At 42.1% G+C, this 22,953-nt stretch overlaps 1 protein-coding gene across 1 annotated transcript; it reads right to left on the minus strand.

Annotated features, from left to right (window-relative positions):
* Positions 1–4,781: 4,781 nt before the first annotated feature.
* Positions 4,782–13,181, minus strand: LOC134070226 (meprin A subunit beta-like). The gene is made up of 15 exons (XM_062526508.1): positions 13,024–13,181; positions 12,867–12,927; positions 12,745–12,763; positions 12,564–12,599; positions 12,442–12,473; positions 11,839–11,917; positions 11,578–11,698; positions 11,308–11,495; positions 10,882–11,097; positions 10,360–10,497; positions 8,328–8,549; positions 7,585–8,028; positions 6,857–7,033; positions 6,713–6,773; positions 4,782–5,818 (listed from the first exon to the last, which is right to left on the minus strand). The coding sequence occupies exons 2-15, from the start codon at positions 12,921–12,923 to the stop codon at positions 5,728–5,730; spliced, it is 1,881 nt and encodes a 626-aa protein (XP_062382492.1). The 5' UTR covers positions 12,924–12,927; positions 13,024–13,181; the 3' UTR covers positions 4,782–5,727.
* Positions 13,182–22,953: the final 9,772 nt, after the last annotated feature.

Consider the following 22,953-nt stretch of genomic DNA (forward strand, 5'->3'; position numbering starts at 1 on the left):
CCCTCTCTTTTGCTGCCCCTCTCTTTCTCTCTGTCATTCTCTCACACACACACACACACACACACACACACACACACACACACACACATGCACACACCCCAATCTGAATAAGAGGTAGAGGGACAGCAAAGCCTTCACACATTTGACAGCATTTCCAAAACAATTTAACTCTTTTAAGACTGAGGAACTATACAAGTTTTTACGTTTTCATATAAATTCTCAAAAGTTACACATGTGCACTCTTTAAACACCCACTTAGTGCAGTTTTTATTGCTCATTAATTCCCATCAGTTTGTTTGCTTTAAACAGTTTCGTTAAGCTCTACACAGCTGATTATCATCGTCCTTGAGAGCCACGTGGATGCAGATGTTCTTGTTTTTCGCTAAATGCTCGGCTGAGCTTTCGTCAGTCGGTCCAGATTCTCGGTCAGAGTCCTCTCAGGTAGGATGTCGGCGCAGATGTTGCTCTCGGTGTGTGCAGCCATTCGCCTGAAGGCTCAGAGGCAGAAGTCCTGCCGGTGTAGTCAGTCACGCAGAGTCAAGCCAGTGGGCCTCTCTCATTCGTCTTTTTATCTATCCTCCCTTCCTTCCTCAGTCCTCGTTCCCACTGATCTAGATAAAGACTGATGGGGCGGCAACAGTGGGATTGTCTATCCAGTGTTCTTTATAGATCAGTGTGAACGAGCCTGCAGGCCTGAGCATCGAGGATCGAGGAGAGAGGTTGACAAGGGCCCAGTATGTTAAGATGGGGAGAGAAGAGAGGAGGCCAAGCCATTGATGGAGAAGGAAAGGAAGGCCTTTGGCAGGAAAGAAGGAAGCCTAGGTGATGTGGAGATATCAGGGGGGGAGAGGAAAGAGATGGATGGTTGGACGGCAGGCTTTTGCGGCGAAGGGAAACGCAGTGAAGTTGGTCAGCAGAGGGTGAAACAGGCTTTTCGGGACTAGGTCAAGCGTGCGAGCCGCTGGAATCTGCAGAGACGAAACAACACGCTGCCAGTCAAGCAGCTCAGGCGGGAAGGCGATCTGTGTCTCATTAGGCAAGTGAGCTCAGCTGTGTGTGTGTGTGTGTGTCTGTGTGTCTGTGCAAGGTGTGTGGCACTGAGAGAGTGTCAATGTTTGTTTTTCAGATTTAAATGTGCGTCACATCCTGGCATTTTCTCTCTGCTCTAATTGATTGCCAGTGACCACCGTAGGAAAATCTGCTGACGTTGACATCAGAGTTTGAGGGGTCATCTGACAAGAAGGATAAAGGTCAGGAACTTTAATCCTGATGTGGTAAGCCTGCTCGCCCCCCAAATCCTAAATCCTAACCCTCACCCTCCTCCCCGACATCCTCTACAGAAGCATGCCTTTAGGTTAACATGACGCCATGACGCATTTTTATCAACACAACTGTGCTTGTTGGAAAGCAGAAACTAAGCAGAGAGGGAGTACAGTGTCCTGAAATCTCTTGCTGTTAAGTCCTGAAGACGTAAACATGTCATGAGAAGTAATGTATTTTGTGTGGAGATGCTAGGACTGGGAAAAAAGGCATTTATCATACAACAGTCACATTATTTTACACAAGATGGCAGGCACCAATTCTATAACCAAATCCATACATTTTCAGGCCCAAGTGGTAGACTTATGCACAATCCGTCTTGTGACAAGCAATGCTAATGAGCCACGAGACTCTAGTTTACTAATCTCTGATAGGAATAGAATAGGAAGAATAGGTTCTCCAAAGGCAAACGACCTTGTCAGCATGCACAATGACATCTGTATGTCATGCTGTGTAAATGTCAGAGTGCCATCGATGAGTCAGGGCATCCTGCTGTCTGTCATGATGATTGGATAAGCTATACTCTGCTCACAGCTTCCTCTTTAGTTCAGAAGAACGGCAAAAAAAAGACCAGAGCAAAACACGTACGTGTTTCTGGAGAATGTCAGTTTTCAGCGCGTTGCTGTTTTTTAACCTCTTTCACCTTGACATGGCATCCTGTTCTGTAGGCCCCCATGCCGAGCACCCAACTGGGAGGGATATTTTTCTGAAGAGACACCCGAGTCCCTTTTTATACGTACCTCGCTTTGTACCTCCTTTGTAGTGTTTTTTCCGAGGTCACTTCCACCTTTCGTTCCACACAGAGGGACCCCACAGTTTTTCTCGAGGTTCTGTCCAGCTCATCTGATATTTGTGTTGTTTAGGGGTGGGGAGTGGAGGGAGGGGGGGTCCCCTTGTCATCTTATACTGCTGTCCGTGGCCTTCCTAATGCTTTTGCGGAGGTTCTGCGGCGTGTTGTTCGAGTTCCATCTCCGCAGGGCAGGGGCTTCCCTGAGGGACGTTGCCGTGGCCGTTGCCGTGGCCGCTGCTCCGGCGGCGCCGTGCGCGGATCGGGCCTGGGAGCCGTGGCCAAGTTTGGCCATGTTGATTCAGCTGCACCACAACTTCATTATGACCTCACCCCCGCCACTCAGCCAATCGAAATGGAAACGAGGGGCCGGCCAGGTCCAATCAAACGCAATAACAGCCCGTGATTAAAGGGACAAGAGCAGACAAGAGGACTGTGTGTCAAAAAGGGAAGCTGTGACTGGACGCTCCGCTTCCAAGACCTACCTCACCCGCGCAGCCCGAGAAAAACAAAACCCTTAGAAAAAGAGCGAGAGAGAAAAAAATACTGCTTGGAAAACAGCAAGAAACCTCTACGATCTCCGTCCAGATAGACGTCGTTAAAGGGAGATGATGACGAATGACTGGAGCTGGAGTGTGGCCCCTCTTTGGCCCGTCCTTTCAATAATTCGAGTGGAGCCACAATGTTAAATAGAGCTGTTTGCCCTAGACACAAGAGTCCACGAGCCAGAGGTTTTCACATGGTAATGAGAACGTGCCTTAACGGTCTTCCTCTTCCTCCTCCCCCTCCCCCCGCGCGCGCCCGCGAGTCAGTTCTGAAACGAAACTAACTAGCCTACTGTAGGCCTGCTGCACGTCCCATAATGTTCCCCTCTAGTTGAATGTGTCAGTTCATTTCTATACAAACTAAGGCAGCGGATACCTACGGAAACTCAATCACCCATGCAATAAATAAGCTTTGTAAAATTTGCAAAAATTACATTTTACCGTGACTCGAAGAGTGTTGTAAACATGAAACTGAAACTTAACCACTTGGAGCTACAGTGGAATAGGCGAACCAACGGGCCATCACTAAACTCGGATATTTCAGAAGATAAACGCCCTGGTAAGAACCAAACCAGATTCTGTTCAAATATACACACCTATGGCTATCATCGATTTTCAAAGGCTCTGCGAGTCTTTAGTCTGACCCAAAGCCTTCGATATAACAAAGTTGTGACACTTCCATTGACTCCCGTGAACAAACAATGGCGGCACATCCGGAATGTCAGGGTCGTTGAAAGGAACTATTCCATTGAGAATGAATGAATATCTCAGGTGTTATAATAAGACTTTTCTACATGACTTATGGTCGTATGCATAATAATGCATTTTCATTGAGTAATATATGTATGTGGAAATGCAGTTTATAGTAATTTTCATAGAGTATTTACCATAAATATTAATGCGATCGCTGCTGTCAATCCCGTAGTAAACCAGGGACCGAGGGAACTACTGAGTCTACCCACTAACCACATGACCGCTCTAATCTGGCTTTAACATGGAAGTCAACTGCTGTCGCAACTTTGAAATATCGATGGCTTTGGTCTCACCAAGAGCCTGTGCTAACACGGTTTCTCCAAGCGCTGGTTGACCCGCCTCCTTCAAGTGCCTCCATTTGCTACTGGTCGATGTCAGAAAGCGGTTTGCCGAGTTTAAACCAATAACAACACTCTTTCCTCTGCCTTGAACACGCCTCTACCCAGAGCCGTTGGAGCTGCTCAAAGTTGATTGGTTCTCGACCAAAGGGGGCAGTTCCACAGATTTCGGGAACTCAGAAATCCTTCCCGATTAGCAGTTGACCAGACCAGCGACAGCAAAAGCCGAAGGAGTTACGTCACTGGGAGGGCGTGCCAGGCTAGCCTAGGCCTAGAAATTGTGTTTTTTCCCTTCCTAGGCCTAGCCTAATTATTCATGCCATCCATGTGATATATTTTTCTTTTTAAACTTCGTTCCTTTATAAACTCTGATTTTTTATTTTTTTAATAGGCCTGATTACTCTGAGGGATAACGGCCTCCGAGGTGACCTGTTGTGTAGGCCTAATGGTCAATAGGACTGCAATGAACATTGCCGATGGTGGTGTTGGTGATTGCTATTGAAATGTAAAAAAACAGTTGTCCACTGAAATCAGAACTTAAACATCCTCAAAATTCTTAAAGCAACACTAAAGCACTTTTACTCTGTCGCGCACACACACTATTTGCTTATCCAGAAAATAACAGACAAGTTAGAATGATTTTGTGAAAGTATGATATATTGCGACATCGAAGCAAGTCAAATTTGTTGTTTCTGATGTCTCATTTCATCGAACTACAGATACACTACCCCGAGGGCCGCAAGTGAACGCAGAAGTAGCTAATGACTAGCCTACTACGATAGCCTACAGGTGATGGTAGGTTACTGTGGAAGAGAAACAACCAATGTCATTGCTTATTGATAATGCTATTATCTAGCCTACACACTGTATATTCCCTCGGTCTTATCTTTACCTTTGACAGTATACCTACGAATCACTTCATAATCCAGAATTAGGACTGTTCGATTTTGCCCAAAAATAAAATCTCGATTTTCTTTTCTCAAAATCCGATTTTCGATAACGATTACAATTATTTGTGAAATAACAAAAGGCAAGCAATTATTTCAAATATGCTGATTTTTATTGATCATTTTGCAAATAATTTTGCCATTGGGATTTAAGTGCACATCTTGCTCTTATTAGACAATATTAGGCTAATTATTACAGTAATAATTCATTTTAAGTGATTAATATTAAGAACAATTATTGAACTTTTGCCACAAAATTAAACACTATTAAACATAAGTACCATAATTACCCTAGTAAAGTGAAAAAATTTACAATTAACATCGATTTAAACACATAATCGCGATTACGATTTAAAATCGATTAATTGCACAGCCCTATCCAGAATATATACCCATATAGAGTTAATCATTCAACCAATACAGTAGGCTATAAGGCATTGAGTTTACTTCTGTGGATACGGATGTGCTGTACACTGCTATATGATCATTATTGTTTGTTACTTCAGATATGTCTCATGTCACCCAAACACAGTGTTTCAAATAGTATCAGTGCAATGAGTAAATATATGTCAAAAAATTTAAAAATGGTTTTGTTTTGTTATATTATTGCTTCTTTTCGTGAGTGTAGCAGAATGAGTGAGACTGAGGTTTGGAGTGGATGTATTGGATGTATTTGGGTGGATGGATAAACTCTTTAACCATATACAGTACTTTGTATATATTTGGGCAATATTTTGGCACCTGTTTTACAATTCACTGTTTTACAAAATTCCAATTAAAAAAAAAATTATAGAAAAAAAATATCTGTGCTTTCTTTGCATGGAAGTGCAAAAGTAAAATTAGCGTAAATACATCGCACCAGTGCTTGAAAATATGTCAGAGAGAGTCAACGCAAAATAATATGGTCACAAAACTTTGGTGCAGCACAACTGGCGGTTCAGCCTGTCATTCTCACAGACCATATCCGCCGGCCGAAGTATACTCAGGCCATAAGATTATCAATCAACAGTTGAGATTTGATGTCAGTGATCCGATGATCACACACTTAAGAACATGATCCATGTCACCACCAGCACCACTGGAGAGAAGTACATCTTGGAACAGGCACTGCAAAAAATGTCCTCACATCTGTTGAAAACAAAGAAATATATATGGGCAAGTATGTTACTACAGTATATCATATAGTTGTTGTCAAAGTTTTTTTCCCCGTCAATTTTTGGTAAACGATTCCCGGGACACCGTAACACCGGGATACAGTACATGAAACTTGGTGGGCATGTAGCCCCAGGAGACTTTTACGGAAAAAAATTGTTTCGTCCCTGGAGGCCACTCCACCCCCGCGCTGACCCCTCACACATTTAGTGACTCTACACCTATCGGCCTGCAGATGGAGCTTTTGAGGCCAGGGTTGCTGGTCAAGAATGACACATAGACCTACTCACACGCACGCACGCACACACACACACACACACACACTCACACAAACATCCAGAGATTCCACACATGCAAACACACACACACACACACACACACACGTATGCCCGCACACATACACACACAGACACACACATAGACACACAAGCACACTCACACTCTCACACAGGCAAACTCACACATGCACACACTCATTTCTTTACACATGAGCTACAAGAGTAGGAGATATGTGCATATAAATTGCACAAATAGGAGATACAGGATAGTTGACAAGCGTAATTTATTTTTGTGGAGTGAATGTGCAGAACTGAGCGGCGGTCATATTGTGTACCGCTATGCAGTGTATCTAGTTTCCATTCTAATGATGTAACAACAAAACAGTGATAGTATGCATATGTTCAATGTGTACAGTACACTTCCCAGAAGATGTCTAATTGAAAACCATTTACCACCACAAATAAACTAATCAAGGGCTTAAAGAAGAGATGGCATCATAATTGTTTGATGATGTCTATTCTGCAATCTTATTTTTCATTCAGTGCAGATTTCATTGCGGTCATATTATGTATTACAACAAATTTTGATTACCCGTAATCCCATGTGTAGTCATTGCATGGATTTGTCTGATTTTGAAGAAGATATGAAATGTCTAAAGGAAGAAATGTAAATGTTAAACACCATTTCATTACACTAACAATAAAATTCTTTTTTTTTCTGCAAAATGCCTGTTACCTTGTATGTCAGCCATAAGAAACAAGTCCCCTCCCTTTAAGAAGGATCTTCTTCTAAGGCTCTGTAGGTTCATCCAGTTATCCTCGCCATAACCCCAATTAGCATACAGAGGTTCACCATTCTCATCTGTTCCATTATGCGTTCCATTTAACCAAGGGTTGTACCAAAACACTGCCTCTGCAAATGGAGAAAAACACTGATGTCATTCCATTCTTTTCATGTTACATCCAAACAAATAAGACCTTCCAGAGAAGTACATGACATGAAACATAGGCAAAATATAGCTGCAAGCAGTGATGAGGGGGCCAGGCATCTCAGAAGCAAGCAAGAGTTGCCATGACAACTCAATGATACAGGGGTATAAGCGGTCACTGCAAGTTTCATGACAAATAATCAAATCCAGATTAACCCAGATAAGGTTAAATTCAGACTAGATTGTCTTTTAAAATTGGGCATTTCTATCAGAGGTTACATGGCAAATTTTTAAAAAAATTCTCAGACAGTTCTATGTGTTGCTGTAGAATCCCATGGCAGTAGAAGAAAAAATAATAATAAGAAAAAGTATAATTTTGCAGATTCTCTGCTTGGCCCCCAATAAATTAGTTGGATTATATGCCGGACATACAATGCTGAACAACAGCAAATAAGTTAAATAACGTATGACGGTTAACTGGAACATTATCCATCATTTTCAATGTTATTTGTATTGAGGGTTGTGCCTCTTTTACCATAGTCCTTCGCTGAATCTGTGGTGAAGCTGAATTGCTTAGACATGCGTTGCCTAACGTCAGGGGTCTGGTCCAGGGCAAGTAAAGTCATCTGCCTCCACTGCAGAGGCCACTGAAGCTGGTCATCATTATCCCCAGACACCAGGCGAATATATGCAGACATTTCTGTATTGTTAAGTTTCAGATACATCTGGTACCTATAGCCATCACTGGTGTAGTATGCTGGACTGTATATTGTGCCTGCTGCACTGGCGTTCAGACGTTGTTCGAAGTTCCTGATCTGCCATGTCTGATGAGGGCATTCGGTCTCTGACAGGTTGATGTCATCCACAGAGAACCCACCACTGGACTCTCCTGCTCCTTTGCGGGCCTCAAGCTCCACCTGAAACGTCTTAGTGGCGTTCAGAGGAGCATAGTGGAGTTGCCAATAATCAGCTGGAGAACCTAAGAGAGGAGGAGGTCTCTGTTTTGATTTAGACTTAAATACTATTATACAGTGGGGAGCATATGTATTTGAACTCATGCTAATGTTGACTAAAAAGAGGAATATAAAATCATCATTTGACAATTGATCTTAATCCCTAATTTTAAAAAAATGAGTAAAAATCAAACCGTTAAGGACACCAATTTTCTTTGTGATTGAAGAATATATCTTAAATAAATAAATGTTCTTCCTTAAATACAGGGGGCATAAGTATTGGACCCCTGTGTTAAATTCCCATAGGAGCAGGAGGAGCCCTTACCTGTAACCTGGCCCATGAGTCTGCGAGTTCCTATGGTGTCCTCTTCACTCTCAAACTCGGTCATCCAGATGTTGAGCTGATCAGTTTCATTCCCACTATTGTAATAGAAGAACTCAAGGCACTGGATGTTGCTAGTTCTTCTAGGAATCCACCTCCTGGTCTGTAGAGTGGAGAATTCCCCTGATCCCCCTCTTGTGTTGGCATGCATGAAAAACCTGGAATCTATGCATTAAACAAACAAACAAAATCATCTAAAAATGTTGATTTTAAACATGCACAACAAACAACAAAAAAAATGGTTTACAGTTTGAATCTTTTCTCTGGAATGGTGGCATGTGCAGGGCTGAATTGCGCAGATTCAACACAACACAGGTTACATGGGTGCCGTGACCCGGTCGGATCGGGAGTGAAGTTTAGGGGTGTGAGTGTAACGGATGCCCGATAGCTTAGCTCTGCGCATTGAACGTTGGTAATCCTCACTCCCCAACACCTTAAGGGTGCTGCTGGCATGAAAGCTAGCCTGGGGTGCGTTTCCCGAAAGCATCGTAAGCCTAAGATGATCGTAAAGTCCCTCTTATGAACGTCTTAGGGTTTTCCGACTGTTTCCCGAAACCATCGTAACTTAAGAGCATCGTGAAAACACTCGTAGATCTACGAGTGCTCCAGAGTTTTCGTTACTGACTAAGTGCGTCTTAACGCTATGCCTCAGTGGAGTCACCAGCAGGATATGCAGGGGGATTACAACTAAGAATGTAATGATCCAACTTACCTTACCATTCTTTATTGTATTTAGGCCTACTTGTGATGATTCAGATTGTAGCGTGCAAAATAGCATTCATTCAATGGACATAATGATGTTATTAAAACCGGACAAAAATAGCCTAAACAAGTTATGAAAGAGACGTTGCCAGAAAAGTTTGCCATTATCTTTTTGTGTAGCCTTTTATTTTTCATTTTGTATTAGGCATGAGGTAAAAACAGAGAAAGGAATATGTGGCTATAGTCTGTGCTGCGTCAAAATCTAACCCTATAGGCTGTGTTATTTAAGCCTACATTTCCTCATTTTGTTATCAACCTCTTTATTCAAACGTCTGCTTAAGTGACACCTCGAAACATTATTGCACAGGCAGCACACCGTGCTCTCACAAGTAGGTTAGCAAAGAACTGGCATGAACGATGTAGGAGTAAGCTAGCCGAAGCATGTTAGGCTACATAGCCTATCTTCCATCAAACATAAAAACGGGGCAACAATCTAATGTTAAATAATAAAAAGTATGTATGCGTGTGGTATATGGCCTAGGCTACTTGGAATGCTTACATGCAGATGTCAAAGGTTTTCTATTTTCGTATTGATGTTAATTAAGATAAATAAAGATCCGAAGTTCAGACGGTGGCTTAGCTGTGACGTCACCTGACATCGCCATCAAATTAGGGGATATTTCAGAACTTTTATCGTGGACAGCTCCCCTTAAGAGCATCTTAAGAGCAGTGCACGCGCGTTCACGCTACGAGCATGTTCGGGAAACAGTCGGCAAAACCAAACGATCGATCTTAAGATGAATCGTAGAAAACCCTCGTAAGAGTGTCTATCCATCGTTATCGGGAAACGCACCCCTGGCCTTTTAGTTCGACTGTCAGCATCCTCAACTCCCGATCCAAGGTGATTTTTGATTTCTGAGAACACTTTGATTTGTTGGTGGTAACTACGCATATATTATTCAATATACTTGTATACTCAATATTTATAAAAACAAATTCAATTTTCTTTCAATGAGCACCCATGCATACAGTAGTTTTACATTTTCTCATAGCTTTCTCCACAACAATACTGTATACTTTACACTATCAGAACCTAAAGGGGATCAATATGGTTTCAGCTAGTAATATAATATAATAAAAAATACCTGATAAAAGTGGAAATGAATCTTGTTTTCAGTATTAGACTGCATCAGTGAAACAACCAAAACATTACCATTGATGGGATGCATTGATCCTACAGGATATCCTATTTGTAAATGTGTTTGAGCCTTACTGTGAGATTCCATGCCCAGATAGGTGTGGTCAGTCTGAGGACCTCCATCAGCTTGGCCCACTCTCTCCCATCCAGTTGAACTCATCTCACACGTGTCCTCATCAAAGCTGCAGTGCTCCAGGAAGGAGATTGAGTCATCTGGGAATGGAATTCATCAGTGTTAGAGTAACAGTATACTGTACATGTAATGGGAATATGCATTTAGATTACAATATGCAATACAAGTAACTATTAAAATGGCCTACAGCAGTCCCATTGATGTGGACACTTAATCCAATTAGAATCAGAATAATGGCTCAATTGGAATGGAAATGACACGTGAACACATTGATCGGAATAAAATATATATTTTCACAAGTTTTTTTTACAAGTGCCTAATTCTTATCTTTTCACTACATAAAAACCTCTTTGTTGCAGCCTATACCTTTTAGGTCAATCATAGGTTCAAGTTGCTTAATTTTGCTTACTGCTATTTACTTATTTTATATATTTACTTCTCTGGTAATCAAAATGGGTACTTACTACATCCATAGAGTCTGTTGAGCTCCTCAACATCAAGGGGGCTCATTTCCAGTCTCTGACCAATCACATCTTGGAACTCTGCATCCTTCGTGATGATAGTTGGTTCTCCAGTACTGAAGCCAGTTGGTCCATAGTGCATCACAGACCAGTAGTCATATGGACTGCCTTGGGTGCTGCTGGTGTTGCTGAACTCTTTTGCAAAATTGGATTCCTTCCCTGTTGAGTCAGTGAAATGGGAGGTTACCACATGTTTTCATTTGATGTGAGAGATGGATTTAATGCTGTCAGAGAATTCATACAGTATATACATACACAGACACACATACATAATATGCATGTACATTTACAGTATCTATTTATCTACTGTATCTAAACCTAAAGTGATAGCCAGCTGCAACCATGTGGTATAAAACCACTGAGCCAAACCTGATTCAATGTTCTCCCACTTGATTGTGACATATTCATCTCTATCATATCTGGACTGTTCGTGATAGAATCCCAGAGCATGAAGAAGCTCATGCTCAACTGTACTGATCTCATCACAGTAAGGGCCGATGGAGAGTGGTTGCAGTTGATACAGATGTTTTGGTATTTTTCCAACAAATGACCAACATCTGAAAGAAAGATGGGTTGTTCAATTGAGATGACTTCCAGACACATGGCAAAGACTTATTGAAAACACCTGAAGGTTATTACCCGCCAAGATTTCCAAATGAGATGAAAAATGCTTCACATTCATCCCAGAGCTTGAAATCAATGCAGGTTTTTAGTCTGTATTGTTCAAAAGCCTTGAGAATGACTCCTTTGGCATTTATGTCTGTGTACGATACGGGTACAACCAGCAGTTAAATGTCATAGTCAATGTAATGATCAACAACATTAATAATCTTGATTGTGAGCCATGTATGTAGCCTAAACTAAATGGACTACACATCACCATCCAACAAAATTTCTCACCAAGACTAGCATCTAACAAATAAGGTATTGGCAGATCCCAACGTTTCTCCTGTCCCAAGATAGAGCTCCTCCCTCTGACCTGGAGACAGCAGACAGGTGATTCAGATCTCCATTCACGACTCAGTGGAGCTACACCAGTCCCGTAACTGAAGCGTCCCGTTCGTGGCGCGTACATTCGACCCATCTTTTAAAATGGCTTTTACGCGTCGCGAACGGAACGCTTCAGTTATGTGCGTCTGGTGTAGCTCCCCTGTTACTTTTAATAAACTTGAATTTAAGGTTAATGTTCACAGTTAACACATAATTTCAAATAATTGATGTTTCCACAAACTTCTACAATGTCTACAATGGGTAAGCAGTCTTTTGGGTGTTTGTGTGGTAGGCTAAGTAACAGATAGGCCTAGCCTACGTAGGCTGATGGAATATGGTAAATCTGTCTTGATTTCAGTGCCACAACCAAAACATTGGCCTAAGCCAAAAACTAAATCTACTAAAAAAAACTAAAAAAACCCATAAGTTTTAGTAGAGATAACACGTCGTCTCAGGTACCATATTTTCACATTGCACACTGGATCATTTCAGTGCAATAGAACATTATTTTACCTCCATGATGTCACCTTCACGCATATTCAAACCTGTAAATAAATCATTTTAAAATGTTTACATTTTTCATTTAAATTGCAAATTAGATTAAACATAAGTAAAGTATAAAGTGATTAAGATGCCTTTGTTAATCTTTGTGATGTCCAGCCTCTTAATGCCTGCAAAGAGAAGAGTTAAAAGAAAACATTAATTAGAAATATGATCTTCATAGCCTATGGATGATGCTTCCAGCAGAAATGGTAAGAGCTGCAGGTAATATTGCATATGCGGATCATAAGGACAATGACAAGATCTTAAACCTACCAAATTCTTCTGGTTGTGGCTGCGTAAAGTACAAATAATGTGGTTAACTAATTTTACCATGCTAGATTAAAAAAAATAGCAAAAAAGAAAATAAATTGTCTTATAGGATTTTACAGGCTTACCAGTAACATAGCTGCTGTTCCAGCTATAAGCATCACAAGCCAAATGTAAATAGACATATTCCTAGAAAACAGATTTTAAAAATAAATCAATTCAATGTTATTACACTGCGTGGAATTAATTGATCCAGGATTGATTATGTTTTTTTTCTATACTTACCTTTTCAGTAAAATGTTCAATTTTGAAGTGGTAAAAGTGTTAATCCACAGAGGCAAAAAGTAATGCACAGGCAAGCCGACCACACGGCAGAATACAAAGCCTTATTCACGATACCAGAGACCAGCTACAAATACACAAGCATCCTGGCGAGCGTGAAAGCAACTGTTGTAAACCAAGTCTTACCCATATTCATATATAGACCTAAAACAGGATAAACAGGATATTCTTGATGGCTTTCATAGATAGAACATTCTTTTCACATACATGTTCTTTTGACAGGCCTCTTATTAGTGAAGACAGAGCCATTATTTCTGGGGCAAATGTCAAATCGGGGAATGAAAACATTCTACCTTTTTAAAAATTCTAGTTGTTACTGCAACTTCAGTTATGAGTATTATAACTTCTGAAAGAAAGGTGATGAATTGATTGTTTTGTTTTCACTGAGTAGATGACAACATGAGTCTCAAATACACTCTAGGTTGTTCTGTATTTACAACAGAAACTGGAGGAAAATTAGATTAATCTTGATTAATTGGTATTTGTTTAGTTTGTTTGGCCACTACAAAATATATATGTGTGTTCTCCTCAACCTTATAGTCAGGTTCACTATGTCCAGATTTGAACCTATGTGGGAATTTTTTTAGGATTTGCTAAACTATACATTTTTGGAAAGGCTATTGTATAAGGAGTCAGAAAATCAATGTTTGCATTTGCTCAGATGTCTTTATGGCGGCCATGTTGAAGTTTAAAAGTTATATTGGCGAGACACTACAGTTGAATAGGGTAACATTTTTAACTAGCAAGTATCATTATGAAACTTCCCCAGTTGATTACTTACATTAATATAAGAAAATAATGTATTACAAGTTTTCAAGAATTGTATGTTTCAATATGCAAATTAGGCATTATCCAATTATAGGCTATGCACTAATTTGCATAACACTTTAATTTGTAATATCTCGGCTTCTGAATAAGCTAGACTGTTGATTCTAACTGCTAAACCCACATTTTCTAGGCCATGGAATCAAATGGTGCCAGTTACAAAGCTCCAAGACTTTACCACATTAACCCATAGATGAATAAGTGGGTCAAAAATGACCCGGTGCGGTTATTTTCTTGCAATCTCATTGTAATGAAAAGTTGTCCGCATTTAATATTCCTCCAAAACATTTTTTTTTTATCTTCCCATTGAAAGACATTCATAATATGGGTTAAACAAACTATAGCAGTTGATCAGATAACTCAGAGTTCCTTTTATGGAAGAGTTCAAAATTATTTAACGTAAAACTTGAATGTTCTGGAACTATCAACATGCACATTTAGACCACAGTATGATTAAGCAACCTTTTCAAGTGGACAGTGTCTATACATGATCATAATTAAGAAGACACCTACGTATCAGATGGCCAGAGAGACTCAAGGGCCAGTCACATGAAGGTCCGATCACATTATAGACGCCATGCGCTGCGCCCACTGCTAGGTTGCGCTTGGTTGAGATAACGTTCTACGATTTTTGTTGCTGTTACCGCTCCTATTTCTATGGTTACTGCCGGGCTCCGCGCAAAAGACCATTCACTTACAGCGCGCCGCGGCCAAAGTTCAACATATTTCAACTTTGACCGCGGTACGCGCAACAGCGGCAAAGCGGCAAAATGCCGCCGGCGCTGCGCTTTGCTGAGCACAGCGGCAGACCCGTTTTTGCACTCTCAAGGCCCGATCACATTACAGGCGGCATGCGCTATGAAACCCATTCATTTCAATGGGTTGAGAGCACAAAAACGGGTCTGCTGCTGTGCTCAGCAAAGCGCAGCGCCGGCGGCATTTTGCCGCTTTGCCGCTTTGCCGCTGTTGCGCGTACCGCGGTCAAAGTTGAAATATGTTGAACTTTGACCGCGGCGCGCTGTAAGTGAATGGTCTTTTGCGCGGAGCCCGGCAGTAACCATAGAAATAGGAGCGGTAACAGCAACATAATCGTAGAACGTTATCTCAACCAAGCGCAACCTAGCGGTGGGCGCAGCGCATGCCGTCTATAATGTGATCGGGCCTTCAACCCATTGAAATTAATGGGTTTCATAGCGCATGCCGCCTGTAATGTGATCGGGCCTTCAGACGCGGCATGCGCTATGAAACCCATTACTTTCAATGGGTTGAGAGCGCAAGAACTGGTCTGCCGCTGCGCTCAGTATAGCGGCATTTTTGCCGATTTGCCGCTCTTGCGCTACCGCGGTCAAAGTTGAATTATGTTGAACTTTGACCGCGGCGCGCTGTAAGTCAATGGTCTTTTGCGCGGAACCCAGCGGTAACCACAACTGCCGCCTGTAATGTGACTGGCCCTTCAGGAGTACAGTATAAGTGCAAAAAGCATTAGGGGGGTAAGTGCATGGGGGGGAGTAAGTGAAAGAGCTGCAGGGGATGAATGATGGGGGTGTTTGTGTCTGTGTTTATAATGTCTGAAGTCAAAACTGCAAGCTCATGATGGTGGTTTGGCAGAATTCCTTTGACAACAATTGAGCCCAACCTACAGCACTGAATCAGAATCAGCTTTATTGGCCAAGTTTGCGTGGGCAGTAAGCTATGTAAAAGAATAAAGGAATAAAGGATTGTGGTAGAACAGGACAACAAGAAGAGCAGCCAGGCAGCTACATTGCTACACTGTGGTGGCATGCTTGTACAGAGGCTTCCTAATGCTCTTATGGCTACAAGGACAAAGCTCCACTGAGACAAACCATTCTTCACAACTATTACAAGCTTACATTTTAGGCGTACCTACTGTCATATGTATGTTGGTAAAGAGACCAGTGAGACTAAACAGCATACTTATCCCCCAGAGGATATCCATAACATATTTGTTATATTTCTATTTTTCAAGTATATTAAAAAGAGAACATTTGTGTGTGTGTGTGTGTGTGTGTGTGTGTGTTTGTGTGTGTGTGTGTGTGTGTTTGTGTGTGTGTGTGTGTGTGTGTGTGTGTGTGTGTGTGTGTGTGTGTGTGTGTGTGTGTGTGTGTGTGTGTGTGTGTGTGTGTGTGTGTGTTCGAGCACCAAGGGACACCCAGGAGCAACAGGGGCAAGGAAAAACTCCCTTGTCCAGGAAGAAACCTTGGGCAGATCCACGGCTCAAGGGGCCAACCCAACTGCCTGGGGTCGTGCTAGCAGAGGGAGCCTGTAAGTGTGTGTGTGTGTGTGTGTGTGTGTGTGTGTGTGTGTGTGAGTGGCGGGGAATCCTAAGGTGGGGTAGGAGGGCAGTCAGATGTTTGTGTAAAAGTTGAGAAGTATTGTGAGTGTTGTGGAGTGCATGGAGAAGTGTGTGAAGTCCTGTAGTCAGGTGTAGGTGTGTATGTGAGTGTCTCTGTGTGTGTAGTGTTAAAATGTGTTTGTGAGTGCTGGATAGTGAATGTGTGCAATTTCTGTATAGTGTGAGTTCATGATTCGGATGGCCTGAGGATAGAAGCTTCTCCTGAGTCTCTCAGTTCTGGCCTTATGATAAGTAGGTGTCTTCTTGATTATGATCATGTATAGACACTGTCCACTTAAAAAGGTTGCTTAATCATACTGTGGTCTAAATGTGCATGTCGATAGTTCCAGAACATTCAAGTTTTACATTAAATAATTTTGAACTCTTCAATAAAAGGAACTCTGAGTTATCTGACCCACTGCTATAGTTATATATAGTATAGTGTGTTGCCCGCCAGCGAGGCCCTCATTCCCCCACGTCTGTAGTCTTACACCCTGTCTGTTTCCTCACTCACATTGCACCGTCCATTGTGCAGGTGAACTTTATGGCCGGACCTCACCTTTTGAAACGCTCCACAAAGATGCCTTCAAAGCCCATTTCCTCTCAATTGTGTCCTCAGAATGCAGGCTGTGTTTGTAGGGGCACAATAGGTTTCTGAAGCGCCGTCTCTTCGGCATTGTCCGGTATTATACGCGGGTGAATTACGCACGTAGTCCCGACGGACGCGCGTTATCTGATAAGGCTGGAAGTGCTGAATTGATCTGGAGCTCAAGCCTCCTCTCTAAGCCGAGAGAGATCCCAGAGATATCTCCTAACTCCCTCTCGCAGGGCCTCGCACCGGCCACACGTGAGGAAGCAATTTTCACCGCATTTTCGCTGATTGCGTTTCGTGGCTGAAAGCTAAAATGGGTTTTTTTGGGGGAGGGGGCCGGGGGGGGGGGGGTTGAACTACAGGCTGTCTGATTAGTCAAATTAACTAAAATACCTCAATCAAAACAGCTTCCATCTGGTACACAATTGGACGGAGCAGCGTGAGTCTCAAAGAATAATATTTTAATTTCGGCTCCAAAGCAGGGCACTAAATCCTGTAAAACAGTCTGGAATTTTTAAAAGCACTTATCTCACTGCGGAATCAAAGGGAGCAGTGATTTTCTGACATGGCTGCTGTATTTCTGTAACAGAAAGCAGAGGCCTGGTCTCCTGTTGCTGTAGCTGTGGCACTTTTTTTTTTTTAACCCATTAGATGATTGTGACAGGGCACTTTGCTGGCGTTTGCGAGCCCCAGCTCTGGGCTTTTTCCCCACTTCCTGGAGCTTAGCTGCTGCTCGCTCTGGAATTGGGAGGTTGGCACTTCGCTCTGACACTCTGGAGGAGAGGCAGCATTAGTGTGGCAGGCTTAGCCGTCGGTGGCGTACAGTATGTGCTGAGAGGTGAGGTAATGCTGCGGAGACTTATTAAAAATGGGGACAAGTCGGGAGGGGAGGAGGTGGTGTGGGGAGCGAGGTTAGGGGGTGGGGGGGCTGCCTGTCGTCATGCTTGCGCTCGACTCCAGAACATTCTGTCATGATCAGAGTCAGCTGCGGTGCCCGTCCGGGTGATGAGATGCGAGGCGGGCGTGGGGGGGGGAGGATCGGCCCTCTGATCCCTTGCTGCCCGCTGCCACGCAGGACGCGCCATCAGGCCGGCACGAGGCCTCGCCGTCTCCCCGTCCCCGCCCGCCGTGGGGTGACAGGGAGCGATTCGAACCTGTCAGCGGAGTCTGGTGTCGTGTTCGAGTCTAATCAGCGAGAGGGATGGTTCTCCTTTTCTATGCTCTAGAACGCCGAGCGCCGTGGTCACGATCCGCGTTCTCGGGGGGCTTTGCTGTTCTGTCAGCGCAGCCGGCGCAGACAGCATCGCTCCCGTTCCGAGGAATGTCTTGAAAAATGGCTAACGCGTCTCCGTGTGTCTTCGAAACGAGCTGAGCATGACCAGTCATTTCCCCTCTTCTGATGACACGCTTTGTCTGCCGTTTTTTGTTTCTAATTTGTCAGATCTTTCCCAATTTCTTTGTAGTTTTCCACTTGCACAAGCAGCGATTACTCATCACTTTGTGTCTGAGCAAACATCTCACTCATTGCCTTTGAAGTGTGCGCCTCTGACCCGCGTGCACCTTACTTATACGGCAGACAAGGGAGCAGCCTGATTGTATGAGATCCTCGGCCTCGACACAAGAGTTATTAGACAAGGTGACCACCTCTCCCCTCTGTGGAATGTAGAAAGGGATAGGCTAGTATAGGAATTCAAACACACCCGATTTACCACAATTTACAGTACCATCTGTTAATATCATTGTGGTTCATTTATGTCTTTTTGATCTCGTTCTGTTCCACTCCTGTTCTGACCTTGAGGAGTGTAATTCTTCATCCAGTGTGCCCACACTGCACACACTCACTACACATTAACATGTGCTCTACAATATGTTTCCCCTCATCTCTGAGACAACTTGGAGCAGGTTCATTCCTCTGTTCTGAGATTTTGAGTTCTGGGTGTGAAGATATGAGAATCACAACAATCTTGTTTGGGCAGTTTTTAATCCCCTGCTCATGTAATTTGACATTTCCACTGGGCTGTCTGAAGCAGAACTATTTACCGTAGATTATTGACTTGGATATAGAGCCAAGACCATCATACATTTAAATTAACTGTGTATCATTGTTTTGTTGTTTACTATGAGTACCATAAACCAGGAGTTCTCAAGATTTTGATGTCACATAATGTTGACGAGCCCAATAATTTACATGTTGTGAGAGAGAGTGTACTGTAACTCATCTCTATAGCAACCAGACAAGAGTGGTTCTTTAATTTTCCCAAATGTCCTTGCACACCTGGTTGTTTTGCTTCTGTTCTGTTTAGAACATTGATCAAGCATAATTCCATGAAACATTAGATTGGTTGTCTAAATGTATTGTTACTAGATTGTAATTATAGGATCCTCTACTTAACTTGGATATCATAGGGTTTTATTTTTTTCTATTTAATGTACATACTGTATGTATGTTTTAATGTAACATACTGGTCATTTGTAAGTTACCCAGGGCCAGATGTACTAATGCTTTTGCTCCCACTTTAGGCGTATTTGTTTTGCAATGTGCACATAAAAAATGGTGAGGTATATTCAAACAGGCCGCACTGAGGTAAAAACGCAGACTTTCATGTAAAAAGACAAGAGGGAAAGCATAGAATGTGTGTGTGTGTATGGGGGGGGGGGGGGGGGGGTGTTTTTTTTTATGTGTGTGTGCGTGTTTGTGTGTGGGGGGTGTGCATGTGTGTGTGTGTGTGTGTGTGTGTGTGTGTGTGTGTGTGTGCATGTGTGCATGTGCATGTGTGTCTATGGGTCTGTGTATGCACATGTGTCTGTGTGTGTGTGTGTGTGTGTGTGTGTGTGTGTGTGTGTGTGTGTGTGTGTGTGTGTGTGTGTGTGTGTGTGTGTGTGTGTGTTTGAACCTGTCAACCAAAGATACCTGCGATTACAATGCCTCATTTGTGACTAGGTGGCACAATACATTAAATAAGTGGTTATGTGATGGGTTGACATGGCCCCTAGGCCCTAGAGTTCTCAAGATACCAATTTATGTGTACATTTAGTGACTGTACACCAACTGGCCTGTTGATGGCCAGACACAGTTTTATCTGAATATCTCAAGAACGATAGAGCATACTGTATACGGGTAGTTGACATCTGGCCAAGAAAAAGTGCTTTTTTTGGAAAACATAATTTTTAAAGAAAAAATACAAATATTTATGTAGTATGGAAACTGTAGTTTCTGAAAATAATAGTGGTCACTCATTTTGTCAATGACCTCACATATTTTTTTCCACGTTTACACTCGTCTGCACTGTGAATGTGTCCTATGGTGTGACATTTAAAAAGTACTCAGAAATGATATTGAATAACATTAAAAAAAAAAAATACATGAAACAGAATTGTTCACATTATTAAATCATTATTATCTTAAAATTATATTTATTTCACATAAAAGTATTAATTACAATCATTCTCACCATGAATAGATGAACTTGATTGACTTTTTCCTATGAATGTCGATACATTTTTTCCCGCCAACCTTACAAAACTGTTTGAAATTGTACCTATCTAAGAGGAGCTATTATTGGAGCTCCCCTCATGCCAAACCTGGCTTTTTTTAAAGTACGTTTTGAAATTAAGGATGTTTTTCTGTTGTTTTATGTTTGTCACACAAAAGGACAAAATGTCACACTGAAGGACAAAGATAGCTATTGCATGAAGTGAGTCAGAATATATGTAGTGTTTATTGTAACAGTGATAAAGGAGGACATTTGTTGGATAAGTATAGGTTTTTCCAGGCTATTTTTTTTTATGTGCAGATGCATGTAGGCTATACTCTGCTAGTCACAAACAGGTTTTAGTAAAGTAAAGTTCCGTTGCAAAATTCCTTCAAATGTGCTGCTGTGTGAAGTTGCATTGTTTGCTGTTGAAGGAAATTATAGATTTTATTCTCATTGTTTTAAAGGATGTTACGCCCAAAACACACCCATGACTGATTAAGAGACATAAGAACCACCCTTTTGTGTCCAGAACCTGACAAAATCACACCATTGAATTAGTGAATGTGGACTGCCATGCCTTTAAAGAGTCACTTCACCCCATAACTCCACCTACTTCACATTTCTGAAAACGGCTTTCAAAATGGGCGAGACGTTCTGAAATCTGGAAAGGAGAGCAATATCTGTTTCTAATCTAATATTTGTTTTGCTATGTGGACATAAAAAATGGTGAGGTACATTCAAACAGGACAAAATGTCACACTGAAGGACAAAGATAGCTATTGCATGAAGTGAGTCAGAATATATGTAGTGTTTATTGTAACAGTGATAAAGGAGGACATTTGTTGGATAAGTATAGGCTTTTTCCAGGCTATTTTTTTTTATGATAACCCATTGTCAGTCAATAGTAATAGTACTTAACTGTGTTGAACTAATTTGTCGACTATGAAACCACAGTGAAGTTTCACTTGTCTATGAGTTCAAATAATAGGTGAGTGCAGATGCATGTAGGCTATACTCTGCTAGTCACAAACAGGTTTTAGTAAAGTAAGGTTCCGTTGCAGATTCCTTCAAATGTGCTGCTGTGTGAAGTTGCATTGTTTGCTGTTAAAGGAAATTATAGATTTTATTCTCACTGTTTTAAAGGATGTTACGCCCAAAACACACCCATGACTGATTAAGAGACATAAGAACCACCCTTTTGTGTCCAGCACCTGACAAAATCACACCATTGAATTAGTGAATGTGGACTGCCATGCCTTTAAAGAGTCACTTCACCCCATAACTCCACCTACTTCACATTTCTGAAAATGGCTTTCAAAATGGGCGAGACGTTCTGAAATTTGGAAAGGAGAGCAATATCTGTTTCTAATCTAATATTTGTTTTGCAATGTGCACATAAAAAATGGTGAGGTACATTCAAACAGGCCGCACTGAGGTAAAAACGCAGACTTTCATGTAAAAAGACAGGAGGGAAAGCATAGAATGTGCCTAGTTATTCCCCTGTATGTATGAAATCTGCCCATGAAAGCGCACATCTATTTGCGCTGAAATATTTCTGCCTTTTGAAAGCAGGTACTAATGTAACGCAAAGCGGTATAAAATATGACTGCCGCTCGGTCCAGCACATTCTCTCCGCAAAAAAATTTCACTTACTGCGGATGACTTTCATCCCTTGTGATACCAAAATTCTTGTCAAGCTCACAGAGAATCTTCTTGATCAATTGTCTGGAGACATCCAGAACATTATCCGGAACTCTGTCCTGATCGTCACTTTGTTTCCAATTGTTTCCACTTGTTTCTCCTACTCTATCCCCTGCTGCACTTTTATGTATGTAAATGAATGTGTGCATAGATACGCTCGCTTTTGTGTATGTCTGCTTCTCTTTCTATGAGTCTTTGCTTGTGAGTGTGTGTGGTGGGGGCAATGGGATGTGTGAGTGTGAGTGTGTGCGTGTGTGTGTATGGGGGGGGGGGGGGGTAATGGTGTGTGTTTTTTTTATGTGTGTGTGCGTGTTTGTGTGTGGGGGGTGTGCGTATGTGTGTGTGTGCATGTGTGCGTGTGTGTCTATGGGTCTGTGTATGCACATGTGTCTCTGTGTGTGTGTGTGTGTGTGTGTGTGTGTGTGTGTGTGTGTTTTGAACCTGTCAACCAAAGATACCTGCGATTACAATGCCTCATTTGTGACTAGGTGGCACAATACATTAAATAAGTGGTTATGTGATGGGTTGACATGGCCCCTAGGCCCTAGAGTTCTCGAGATGCCAATTTATGTGTACATTTAGTGACTGTACACCAACTGGCCTGTTGATGGCCAGACACAGTTTTATCTGAATATCTCAAGAACGATAGAGCATATACACACAGTAGACAGGCAGGCATAAGCACGCACACACATAAACACGTAGATGCACAAACACACCCACACACAGGCTAAAAGGGAATAGTAGTGTAGGCCTTGTCCTTCTTTCAACACTGAAAATCAGCACCCTCCTGTGGTGGATTCTAGATGGTTTGGTATAGAGAGCACAACATGACACACAGCTCATTCTCATTGAGCTCAAAACAATTCAAACCAGCTATGTATTAGGCCTCCATCCAATCCTACTGCGGATACCCTTACCTGGTC

The sequence above is a fragment of the Sardina pilchardus genome, chromosome 22, assembly GCF_963854185.1.
Source record: "Sardina pilchardus chromosome 22, fSarPil1.1, whole genome shotgun sequence".
NCBI lineage: Eukaryota > Metazoa > Chordata > Actinopteri > Clupeiformes > Clupeidae > Sardina > Sardina pilchardus.

Coding starts and splice junctions, on each gene's coding strand:
- LOC134070226 (XM_062526508.1), bottom strand. CDS start 12,923: ATGTCTATTTACATTTGGCTTGTGATGCTTATAGCTGGAACAGCAGCT. Junction 8,550..10,359: donor TCTGGGCATGGAATCTCACA/GTAAGGCTCAAA, acceptor TTTAATGCATAG/ATTCCAGGTTTTTCATGCAT. Junction 6,774..6,856: donor TCTTATGGCTGACATACAAG/GTAACAGGCATT, acceptor TTCTTCCTTTAG/ACATTTCATATCTTCTTCAA.